Genomic DNA, 11,960 nt, shown 5'->3' with positions numbered 1-11,960 from the left:
TTGTGTGGATTTCCACTTTTGATTTTGGAGATATTGCACCTACCCCACAGTGAAGAACTGCCTCATCTCTTGCCGCCGTGAGCGCATCAGCTGCTTGTACTCTCCGATGCGGAGTTTTTTTCCATCGATGATGCAGGTCCTCTTAGGCCGGGGTTTATACTTGTAATTTGGGTACTTCTCTAGATGGAGTTTACTCAAACGGGCCTGTTCTTCATAGTAGGGCTGCTTGTCCTGGTTGGACATACCCTTCCATCGAGAGCCTGAATCACAGAACAGATTACACGTTGCTGGCTGCTGTTTTGATTGTTAAACTGTCTGTAGAGTAAAATACTCCAAGACTAATAAGCACTTTGTCATTGTCTCGGGGTGACTGGTATTACATTTAAACGGTCTTACCTAAGATTTTGCTTATGTTAGAATTGTGCATGTCAGGGAAGGCCTGGAGGATCTTGCGCCGCTCGTCCTTGGCCCACACCATGAACGCGTTCATCGGCCTTTTAATGTGGGGCTCATTGCTGTTCCTTCCTCTAGCTTCCCTGAAGACTCGCGCTTCTGCAGATCCGGTGCCTCCTGTTGGCCAACAATAATAGGGTTGGGGTTTATCTGCAGAACCATTTACCTCCTTGGGCCCTGCGGTGCCAAGAGCAGGAACAGGAAGAGAGAACGAGGCAAGACAAGGATTAAATGGCAAGCCCGTGTTCAGACTCTTTTGTCGCTGCTGCTATCATCATTAGGAACCGTTTGGCATGTGTGTGGGAGCCTATCACTATCATCCATCCATCCATCCATTTCTGTGCTGGAGTACGTCCCAGGGGTCACTGGGTGAGACAGGTGGACATGTCACCAGTCACTCTTGCACAAATTTAGTGTCTGATCAATCAAATGTGCATGTTTTGGGACTGTTGGAGACCGAGCAAATGTCACAGAGAAACATCTGAGCAATCTCACCTCGACAGCAGTGACAGAAAGATCGAGAATATCAAGCAGCATTTGAGGAATTCTCTATTTTTCCTTCATTCATCGCACACACACACACACACACACACACACACACACACACACGCAGAGTGAAACAAACCAGATGCACATTTATGATGCCAATTCTGCAAAGCTCCGTGCCTCAATCAGGGCATTCACAATCAGCATAAGAGAGTTTCTCTCGATATTAAACTGTACATCAGAGTGATAATGATTTCTGTTTGCATGTGCATTTGCTTCATTTTATATGTAAGATGTGAAAGAATTAAATAAAAGCAGTATGAATATTTAAACAAACAAAAACATGTTGATAAACAAGGCTTGAAAAATAAGACAAAAAAAAGAGGCTTCCATATGCTACGATACATCTTTAATGATCTCAAATCTGGAAAAGAAAGCTCGGGATGACTCATGCATATTTCATCATCCACATGTGAAGCCTTCTCATTAAACCCTCCATGAGCGGGCTTGGCAAACATTACCTGGGGTTTGATTTCTATTATTATTTCAGTCAATAAACAAAATCAAACTCTTAATGAGTAATTGAGATTGTGCGGGAAAATCCTGGCTCGGCTCGGATCGCAGAAGATGTTCTGCGCTTCCGTCCCGCTGGCTCGGTTTTGGAGGAGCAAGTTAACTTTGACCGAAGTATCAGGACAGGCCAATAAGGAAAAGGCTGCGTGTGTGTGTGTGCGTGCGTGTGTGTGTGTGTGTGCATGCTCACATTTCATTCAGATGTTGTAATGGGACACACAACCAATGCCAGGATAATTTAAAATGGGACGGTTGTGCCGAGGAAACAGCCTGACAAATTGATTTTCACAATTCATGTTTAATGGTCAAACAGCTATATTTTTGATCCATAGGCTTTCCCGCAACTTGGAAATGTGTGTGTGTGTGCGTGTGTGTGTGTGTGTGTGTGTGTGTGTGTTTCTTCCTATGGGGTTCTAGCTTGGGGATTTAACTCGTGCTGTGGGTTCTTCTTCAAGGCCAAAATCGGGGCCCCACAACTCGATCAATAAAATACAGCGTGGAAACTTTAAGTCTAAGAGTCAAAACTGAATTGAGGTTAGAAAAAGGTCCGGCCTTTGGGTTTCGGGTTTAGATGGAAAATCATTGTAAAGGACCCACAAAGCTGCTTAAACCACTGAATGTTGCCAGTCACATCTAAAAAAATGGTTTGGAGTCATTGTTAGGAAAGGGGATTTTTGTTTTGTAGGTAAATATCAGTTAAAAGGAATATTTTCTTTTATTTAAAAAAATATTTTATCCATAAAAAATATACAATTTTATCCAAGAATGATAAAACAGGGTGGCAGTAATTTATGAAAGTATTTACATTTTGGTTTAATTATTTCAGTTTTTTTAATTGAATTAAAGAATAATCTAATTGTTTAAAGATTGTCTCCTCTCATCTCTTTCCAAACTCCTCTGCTGCCAGTGCCCCCCAGATCTAATGAATTCAGAAATAATACACTTCCCTCGCTCCCACCGCAGCCCCACAGTACGTTCATTTCATTTAGCTTACGCCTGTGTCCGGGATGAATTGATTTCACTTTGTTTGGTTTTGACAACCATGTTTATTGTGCAATGAAATGTGGTGTGGCAGAGGGCTGACAGTATCCATCAACGCGGGGCAATCTGCTGACTGCCGGGGCCAGATGAAGGTATTCATTAGCTCAGGAGCGCAGCGCTCACTCAGACACGACAGCCAGTGTCTGCGCCACGGGATCGCTCGCTGTAATTTATGATGCTTCCCGTGCCATTACTCTATCACTGACACTGATTCAGCAATTTATATACTGCCATGCATGCATACGGGCAGAGGTGAGCTTCTTACAGCGGGGTGGGGGAGTGGGGGGAGGAGGCAAGTGCCTGCAATCAGCTAGAGTCACATCCATAGTTAGCCAGGAAACCAGCCACGTGACTCTGTTCAGCAGAGGGAAACAGATGAAGCATCGTGTTTTTTCGCCATGTTGTCGGCTTGCAGGGAAGTGCCGCCGCTCCCTCTGATGCTGCAGGAAGCAGCTGAAATGAAGAAGTACGACAACATCTCCACCCGAGCCGAGACAGGCAGGTGCAGCGGGTCGGCGTTTGTGAGGAACAAAGTAATGAAGGTATCAAACGGGGCTGAAACCTTCTGCCTCGGGCCGGACACCCACCCATTCAGTCGACTACGCTGGTCTCTGAGATGCGCTAACTCGTCAGTCCAGGACGGAACAGTAGCTAGTGTGCCTCATTACTAAAACAAAACACAATCAACCTAACCTTCATGAAGCTGGGTTGATTGCAATTAAACCAACTTCGTGAAAGTTTGCAAACAGCAGAAACAGTTGGTCACCAAAGCACCATGAGTTACTATTGAGCTCCCTCAACCACGGTGGACAGTTCGAGTGTTTGGCCCTTTGACTCTGTCAGTACCTTAGAAATGTTCTGTTCTGCCCATATTTAAGAAGGCTCAAGAAAAACTTCGACCAAACGCACTAAACAAATGGTGCAAATGCGGATTCAAGATGTAGGACTAGCATCTGCACGGTTTATAGAGGAACACAGATGGCTAGCTAATTCCAGCAGTGTGGAACACAGTGAGCAGCAGTCAGCAGAGGGATTTTTTGTAAGGCCATAAAATGCTTTCTTGGAAAACTCATTCGCAACTTTAAGATCGTATTCACGTCCCTAGAATGTGTTAAATGTGACTTCATCAGAAGCACAGGCGCTAAGGATTACGCGCATAATCGTTTCAGTTTTGACATCCTGCAAATGAGCTTTTTTGTTTTCTCCCGGAGGTGTGGCACATCTAGAAATCAGTTAGGTTTTGTGTGTGATTGTGTAAATAAACACAGATGTTTCACGTCGACGGGGGCAGGCCGCCCGGGTGGAGGCTGAGGAGGCGGTGAAACAGAGGGAGTGTCGCTTAATAGAATTTATTTTGATTCATGAGGCCCACAGCTCAAGTGTGACAGAGCGATATGAGAGCCCGCTTTTAATTTGTCTATCCTGGAAACACAGCGGATGAGCGGCATGAATTACAGTGGGAAAGAATTGTGTATGTCAGTAAAAGGAAGGTGTGTAGGTGTGTGTGGTGGTGGTGGGGGGGGGGGGGGGTAATAGCAGAGAGAGAAGAAAAAAGAAACGGTATGAAGCGAGGCTCCAGATCCTATAACACCTGTGTGCTGCAGGCTCAGACTCGACCAGGTAACAAGCCAGAGGGTAACGCTGCCCCAGCCCCCCCCCGGCTCATCTTTGTTCTGCGGGCAGACACATAATGTCACCCAGGAATCCGCTCAAGAGCACCAGCGGTTAGCAGGCAACAATCACGAAAAGCTGCCAAGTCTTCCCCCTGTTGAGATCCCATCTAACTCCTGCGACTGAAGGTATTTTACGCTCAAAATCGAGCCTCTACCAGACCTGAAGCCAGCACTGGAACCCACAGGGTGACCCCCAGTGCCCCCTTATTAGAGTCTGCTAATAACATGCTAATTAAACAACTACAAATTAAGAGGGATACCAGTCCGATATTACGATGTTTTCCCTTTTAGGTCTACATTTTTTCCAACTGTGTGTGTGTGTGTGTGTCTGCTTGTGTAAGTGTATCCACATGGGAACAAATGCTAACTTGTCCGAACATGCAGGCCACGTCTTTGACTTATGTTTTCTCCCTTATATGCATTTAGCCGTGTTTAAGTGCAGCCTTTCATAACAGAAGAAACAGGGAGTGTTTGGGATGAATTTCCCAACATTAGAACTCTGTATTTTTTAGTTGTGGTGGTGACTTATTTAGCGATTGTCTTATGGCCTCTGATGTAAGGAAATTCTGAGCGACAAACCCGTAGCCTGATTCCCACGGCCTCACAGTGGAAGAAAAACAACAACAGAATCCTCCTCAAACAATCGGATCACGCACGGCTTAACGGCAGTTCCGAGCAGTCGACGTAAAGGGGCTCGGTTGGACTCATCTTTTCTTGATATCATCGCGCTTATTGTTTCAGATTAATTCCATTTCCTGTCTCCACATATCTCTCAACAAGCCTTTGTTCTCTGTGGACGGTCGGTGACGGCAGGGGAGGTTCAGACAAACACACAGCCTCGGCTACCGAGCGCCGCCACATGTGAATGAACAAAGGCCCTCCTCTGGCCGAGGCCTGTGTGGTATTTGCTGATGTTTTCATCGGAGCTTAAAAAGACCTAATGAATTTGTGGTGGGATTCGTGTGTGTGGCTCGTGGCTTTGTGAAATGAAGGAAATCCTATCTATTTCCATCCCGGCTCTCTCCCCTCCCCGAGTCGTTGGGACTTTGGTTGCTGCGTGCTTCACAAATATTAGCTTAAGAGACCGAAAGCTTTCTGTGAACTGCTGTGATGACAGAAGCGTCAGGTCTGTTCGGACCAGGCCGCTCTGATTCCGAGTAAAGGCTGCTTCACACCGAGGGGCTTTCACAGCCGAGGTGAGGGGGGGGACGGGGGGGGGGACGGGGGGGTATGGGGTGGGGTGCGCCCAGTAACTTTCCTGTTCAGGAAAGCAAAGGAAGCATTTGTTAAAAGATGTATAACTGGACTCTTTGGTAGTTTTTTGAGCTTCCGAAATTCGGGGAAAAAAAGTACAGAGTAAGGTTTCATTCCAACATTGGAAAATGCCAAACTGATTTAAGGCTGCTTTAAAAGTTTACATCTGAGGATCTTTTTGAGAGACGCGAGCACCAAAAACGTGAGTCTGATATATCAAGGTACACAGAGGAGCTGTGCCTCCGTTTCAGAGAGGTCTTTGAAAGTAAACATCTCCTCAGAAGAGTAAACACTCGATGGTTCACATCATAAAACTGTCCACTTCCCTCGTCCTGCGTGTGGGGCTGAAATAGACGGAGGGGATATATTTGTGCTTGGAGGAATGAAGAAATGATGAGTCTGCCGCAAGCTCTGAGTTATGCCGACTGCCCCGGCTCCTGGCGTTCCCTCCTGGGAAGGGGACCTTCTGACCTCTCCCTGCTCCTGATCCACAGCCCACTTGGGAAAACAGGAGTGCGGCCTCTGACGTGAGCTCCTCCCCCTTTTGGCCCTAAAAGGACACAACCATCCTGGTGTTTCCTCTGTTTGGGTCCTGACTCCACAGTAGCAGGGAACAGAAGGTTCCCACCGGGATGGAAATATGGTGCTTTTTAAAGCTCCTGATAGGTTAAATATCTTCTTTTCTGCGGCATCACAGACGACTCACTGTATTTACTCCATTTTCCTTGTTTTCAAGCGCCATGGAAACCGCCCAAAATATTTATGTCGGACAAACATTAACACACGGAGGCGCTCCCTTCTTCTTTACGGCAGCTTGGCCCACAAAGGGCCGATGATGCTTTGCCACGCGGGTGCAAACCTGAACCTGACACCCCTGCGGCCCAGACTTCAGACAAGGAGCTGCACTGGGAGAAGAGCCAGCTTTTGTCCTCAGACATCCTTGTCCACCGCTCACCTACCTGTGAAAACCTTTGTGCCCTGGCTCATCTCAGTCAGCGCTCACCCCCTCACACCCCCGTGTCGACTTTGTTTTTCCAACAAACCCCTCAACACTCTACAGCACAGATGACAGGTAGAGAAGAGGAGGCGGCCTTACCGTCCAGATCCTCCGGCCTGGTCAGGTCAATAACTCTGTGGCCAATCTTTCCTTCTTCACCCAGCTTGCCAAAGTGGTGCCCGATGCTGTCGAAGTGTACCTTCTCCTGTGGGGGGGGGGACACAAATTTGCACCATGATTAAAATAAAAGAACTTGCCAGGAACCTGAAACCCCACCTCCCCCTCAAAAAACAAGGTTTTGAAGCACATGTCCTTCCGAAGAGCTGCTCTTTTGACATGATGTAGCTGCACTTCCTCTCTCTTTCCTGCTGTAATGGACGGCAGGAACCAGACAAAATAGGGCCAGGGGTGCCATAAATAGATTTACAGAAGGATACTTTGTGATCCCAAGCACACAATGGGGGCCGCGGCCCTCTTTGCAGCGCTCAGATTTTCCTCTGTAATCTTCTCCTTACATCCTCCCTTCCAGTCTGCACAGCTCAGTGCCCATCATTTATTCAGAATTCATGCTTTGCAGAATGCGCCCGTGTTTTCCCCCCGTTTGTCATGTCGCTTTGTGCTCAGATTAAACTTGGCATCGTGTTGTACTTGACGCACAATAAAACCCTGTCATTCCGCACTCCGTGACAGTATTAAATGTCATGTCCATGTGCATTTACAGAATAAAATAACAGCTTTCGGGGGGCCTCTGAATGGTTGCTGCACATTACACTTAATGTATTATGCAAGGGGAGAGTGCCGACTGCTGCTTCCTCCATTGTTGGATGACCTACTTCCTCTGTGAATACGCGGGGCATTAGCAAAGGGCTGTCTTCCTTTCTAAAGACTCAACTAGGAGATGGACACTTTGACTCCGCATGATACAAATAATACCCCCCCCCCCCAGGTTTCGCCTGGATGACACTAAAAGCAGGCATGTTGCCACCATCCATAAAGAAGCATTTGTTTTACTCCCAGGGTGAGCGTTCAATCTCTGCCAAAGATGCGCCGCCTGCGCTGACCTCTGCCTCTTCCTTTTTCTCAACCTGTCCATCACACGCTCAGGTAGACCTCCCCCGCACAATGCTAACAGCTCCCTCGCCGTAGCAACATTAATCTTTTAGCCTTTTGTAATGCATTGTAACAGTTATGTTTTCCTCATTCCTCCCCCCACTGGGAAGTTTTTGTCCACTCGGAACAGCAGAAAGGTGTTGAAAAATTAAGCAGACCTAACTGATTGTTATGGCGATAGGTTTCGCAGCTGAATTTTAGATTGTGTTACAGTTACCTGGCCGGGAAAAGAAACATACATATAGGGGACAATTACATTGACAGGCAAGAGATTTAACTACAAGACATTTCAAAAACATCTGTCAAAGGAGACGGTCCTCCATTTTCCCCCTCCTGGCTTTAAAGAAAAGTGACAGGATGAAGGATGGAAACACTCTGAGTCCATTTGAGGTCTTTCACATTCAGATTTCCTCCCTGCTTTTATTTATTCAAAAACTATTTCTCAAAAGAAAGAGACTGTGAAAAAGACAGAAAGAGTGCTGCAATTTACCAGCGCAACCGAAGGAAGGAACGCTCATTATTTATGGCCAGCTGAGTGATTCTGATATACAATTAACCACTACCTGCTTATGGCCTGTGATTAGAGCCTGTCCGTCTGACGGCCCTCTGCTTACTTAAGTGTTTTCTAATTATGACATATGTGACGGTCCCCGCTGGGCGAGAGGATGCTTTCTAAAGCGTGAGACGGAGCGCGGCGCTTCTTTTCCCCGGCCCCACCCCCGTGTCACGCAACACACGCACGATAAAGCACAGCGGTATTTATCACCCGGCCACATTATTGCTCTTAATGAAAAAAGCCAGCAGCCCGTTGACAAAGTGACTGATGTGCGATTAACCGGACAGTTCGCCGGCAAGGCGCGGCGTTCACGGTTACTGTACGTCTGTAATAAAGTCGTCATCTCGTCGCTCTTCCGCACTCCGGCGGCACCTCCTTATCAATCAAGTCCTTTTATAAACTCATGATCATTAAGCATCACGTTGGGCCGAGAAGGCGGGAGAACAGCAGCCATCCGTCAGTGGGTGTTATTAATAACTACCTCGGGGCCCAACTCGCACCTCCGTCGCACAAAGTCGTGCGATCAGATGAACACGTAGGACAGCTGGAGGGAGAGTGAATGAGGCCGTTGTTGGAGGACCGACTTCATTTAACATACCGTAAAAGGATCACGTCGAGCCATGCTAGCCAGTCCTGCACGCAAGGATACAGCCTCCTGTTAGCCACGCTAATTAATATCTGTCTAATATGGCGTCGCAAACTTTAATAAAATTTTATATACTGAGCTTAATACACTTATTGGTTATAAGTTTGGTGATTTATGGCTGCAAATTAGAATCACAGTTGAAATGATGGCAGTAAATTATCTATACAGCATTGGAGGTTTTGTTTTAATGCCTGAAAATATTCAGTGAAGTAATGCTTCTTTACTGCCCACACATCAACTGCTGTGATAAATTAATGGCACTTTTACAATTTTATAGTGTCATTAAATTTTTACTGATCACTCTAACATGCAGGAGTAACAGAGGACGAGTGGCGTGTCGGGAAAGTTGCAGTCGTGCCAGCAGAGATGGGCTATAAGGTGGAGGTTTCTTCCTGCAGAAAAGTGCACAGGAGACGGAAACTACGGGGGAAGTGTGTCCGTGCGAAGGTGAACATGAAAATAAAGGCGACAAAAGACGTAAAAGCTGGCGCTGTTCTCCGCCCTCCCCGACCACGAACGCTGAGGAGCAACCGGTTCCTCCCTCAAATGGCTTCAGCATGCGTCTCTCTCCACCCCACAACTAAAATTACAGAACTCTCAGCTGTAAAAGACTGCCACCCGCAATAATATCATCCCCGTTCTGTTAAGTGGCGGCCCGGCAAAGTTGCGAGAGAAGTGGAAAGACAGATAGTGGAGTCTGTGCAACTTGTTGGCCGGAGCAATGCGAAAGAGGCCTTGTGCTGCTGTAGAGAGAGCTTTAATCTGGCCCACCGCAGAACATGTGCTGGAGGCCTGCCGTTCTGCCCACAGGGTGTATTCTGGGCAGAGGCGGGTGGAGGACGGCCCTGTGCATTGTGCCTACTCCTGCCCTATATTTAGGATCATGCTGCCAACCTTTGTAAATAGCTCCCAGCTATAGGCAAAGCCTCCGAATCTTCCAGGTTTGTTGAAATATAAATGAAGTTAGTCTGTATTATTTACACTGAATTTGCTCAAAATGTTCCTATACAAGGGAGCAGAGTGAGTTTGGAACTCCTGGAAGGAAAAAAGTGAACGTTTTGATGCATGAAAAGACTGCAGTTGTGTGTGTATAACAGGAAAGGGATTCGTTTTCAGCAGCAGATATTGTAATAGGGGTACCTGTGGAAAGTCCACGTTGCAGAAGAAACTTAAGCCTGTTGATGGAGAAGCTGAGACAGAAAGAGAAACAAGAGTGGACGGACAGAAATTCAATGGGGAGATCTCCGGATTTACCGTTACTCCCTCACCCCTCCGACTGGTAATTCTTCCTATGACTGCTGGGACCTGAGGAGGCCTCAGATCCAACACTGTTGGTATTCTTTCTACTCTGCCTTGAAACTCAGATCCTGGAATTTCCTTTAGGTTAGTCCTTCTTCAAGGCCATAATCCCATTTCTGTGGTTCAAACAAATGGTTTTGATTTGAATTGTTAAGACAATGTCTTTTGCCCCACTTCATCCATGCTATCAATACCAGTTTCAACGCTGTGTAAAAATCTGTTCTAGTTGTATTTATGCTCAGTCTGAATCCAAAACCCATCTGTGAACATCTCAGTTTTTCCTGCAGGGCATGCTGATAAGGCAGGCCTGAGGGGAAGAATGGCTCAAAGGTGTCTCAGTGAGTTAAAGAACAAGATGTAGCAAAGCGCTACAAATTCAAAAATAGCCTCTTAATGGAATACTTCGCAAAAAAGTTCACCTAAAGTCCAAACACATTGAAAATTTGACTGCAGTTTAATTGTCAGATGGACCTGAGAGTTGCAGAGAGGAAGGCAGACAGAGAAGGCCATGACGATATGAATATATATTAATGATATCCTGAAAAACACAAACCACAGGACACCAGGATAATAAATCCACCAGGACCTTGTTTGTTCAGACAACCGGCTGCCATAACATTTCTTCTACAAATTTGGAGGAGCCTGGTATAAATCATGTGGCCTTTAAACCTTCTGTAAACACTTCATATATGATACTCCGTCGATTCTGGTCAACATTTGGGAACTGCGCGTCTGCACATGTTTGAAATTTTCATTATTGGGAGCTTTAACAGCTGCAGGATCAGAAACGGCTACTTATGGTTGATAATGTGCTGGCGCTGCTAATATCATACACCTGGAATGTGGCAAGTTGCAGGCAGTGGCTCCGACCACAATGGAGGGCTTTGTGTATCAAATGTCAGTCAGCGCTGTGGTCTGTGGCCCTCTATTCTTCTCTCCAAGGGTCTCAGACTAAACCCCTCAACAATCTGTCCCAGTCCTGCTGGAAACAAAGACTGCCCTTAACACGGCTCAGCACCTCATCTGTTTTGGATTTTTATTGTAACCAGTTGCGACGTTATTTATAAGTCTGCAGCTTTCAAGTTGTTTCTGCGACTCCTGAACCATCTATAGATGTTAAGTACAACCAGCCATGCGGTGAACCCACGGCTCCTTTCATGCAGGCACTTTTTTGGGGGGGTGTTTTTGTACCCAGAAGCCTCCCTCTGCTAAGACTAATAGAAGAAATGGTAGAATCAACAGTAGCGGCCGCAGGAGGCTGGCCCGGGTTCAGTCGCACTCGCCCTCTACGTCAGGCAGAGATTGCAGGTTGGTGCCGTCTCATTTGGGCTGCCAGGGCATCACCTCATTAAAGAGATGGATGGAGGGCTGATAATTAAATTAGGGCTCTGAAAATATTTAAAAAGCTCGTCGGTGACTCTCATCCGGGCCGTCTGCCAATCGACTGTTTGTTGTTTGTTTCGAACGGAGAAAGAAAGATGTGCTAGCGTTATTCCACATGTGTGGGTTTTTCCTTTCTTTCTTTCAAGAGGGGAAACAAGTCAAACCCACAAAATATGACCTTTCAGCGCCAATTTGAAATGTGGATTTAGTCTCAACAAGCAGATTTATTTCACGTTTGTGTGCACGCTTCAGAACACTCACACACGGGCTAAAATATTATACTCTTCTGTCAATCTCGGGCCCATATATATGAAAAATAATTTGAGGAGGGCAGAATGTGAAGCCATTTCAACACCGTGGTAGCTCTGCTGCGCTAAAAAGGCTTATCAAGACCCCCAGGATGCAAATCAGAGCAAACCTGACGAGCAGTTCCACACTGAAAGCATTGTGAATCCATGCAGTAAAACAATACTAGAGACTATAAATGGT

The 11,960-nt window shown here is 46.3% G+C and overlaps 1 protein-coding gene across 7 annotated transcripts in view; it reads right to left on the bottom strand.

Moving 5' to 3' along the window:
* Positions 1 to 11,960, bottom strand: part of sox6 (SRY-box transcription factor 6) — a 104,535-nt gene that overhangs the window by 5,166 nt on the left and 87,409 nt on the right. For all 7 annotated transcript variants that reach the window (XM_011610181.2, XM_029845736.1, XM_011610183.2 and 4 more), the window contains 3 exons: positions 6,577 to 6,682; positions 397 to 570; positions 44 to 260 (listed from right to left, as the gene is read on the bottom strand). In XM_011610181.2, the coding sequence (XP_011608483.1) occupies positions 44 to 260; positions 397 to 570; positions 6,577 to 6,682 (497 nt within the window). The remainder of the gene's footprint in view (positions 1 to 43; positions 261 to 396; positions 571 to 6,576; positions 6,683 to 11,960) is intronic.

This window comes from Takifugu rubripes, chromosome 13, assembly GCF_901000725.2.
Source record: "Takifugu rubripes chromosome 13, fTakRub1.2, whole genome shotgun sequence".
NCBI lineage: Eukaryota > Metazoa > Chordata > Actinopteri > Tetraodontiformes > Tetraodontidae > Takifugu > Takifugu rubripes.
This window is presented reverse-complemented; position numbering and strand designations above follow the sequence as displayed.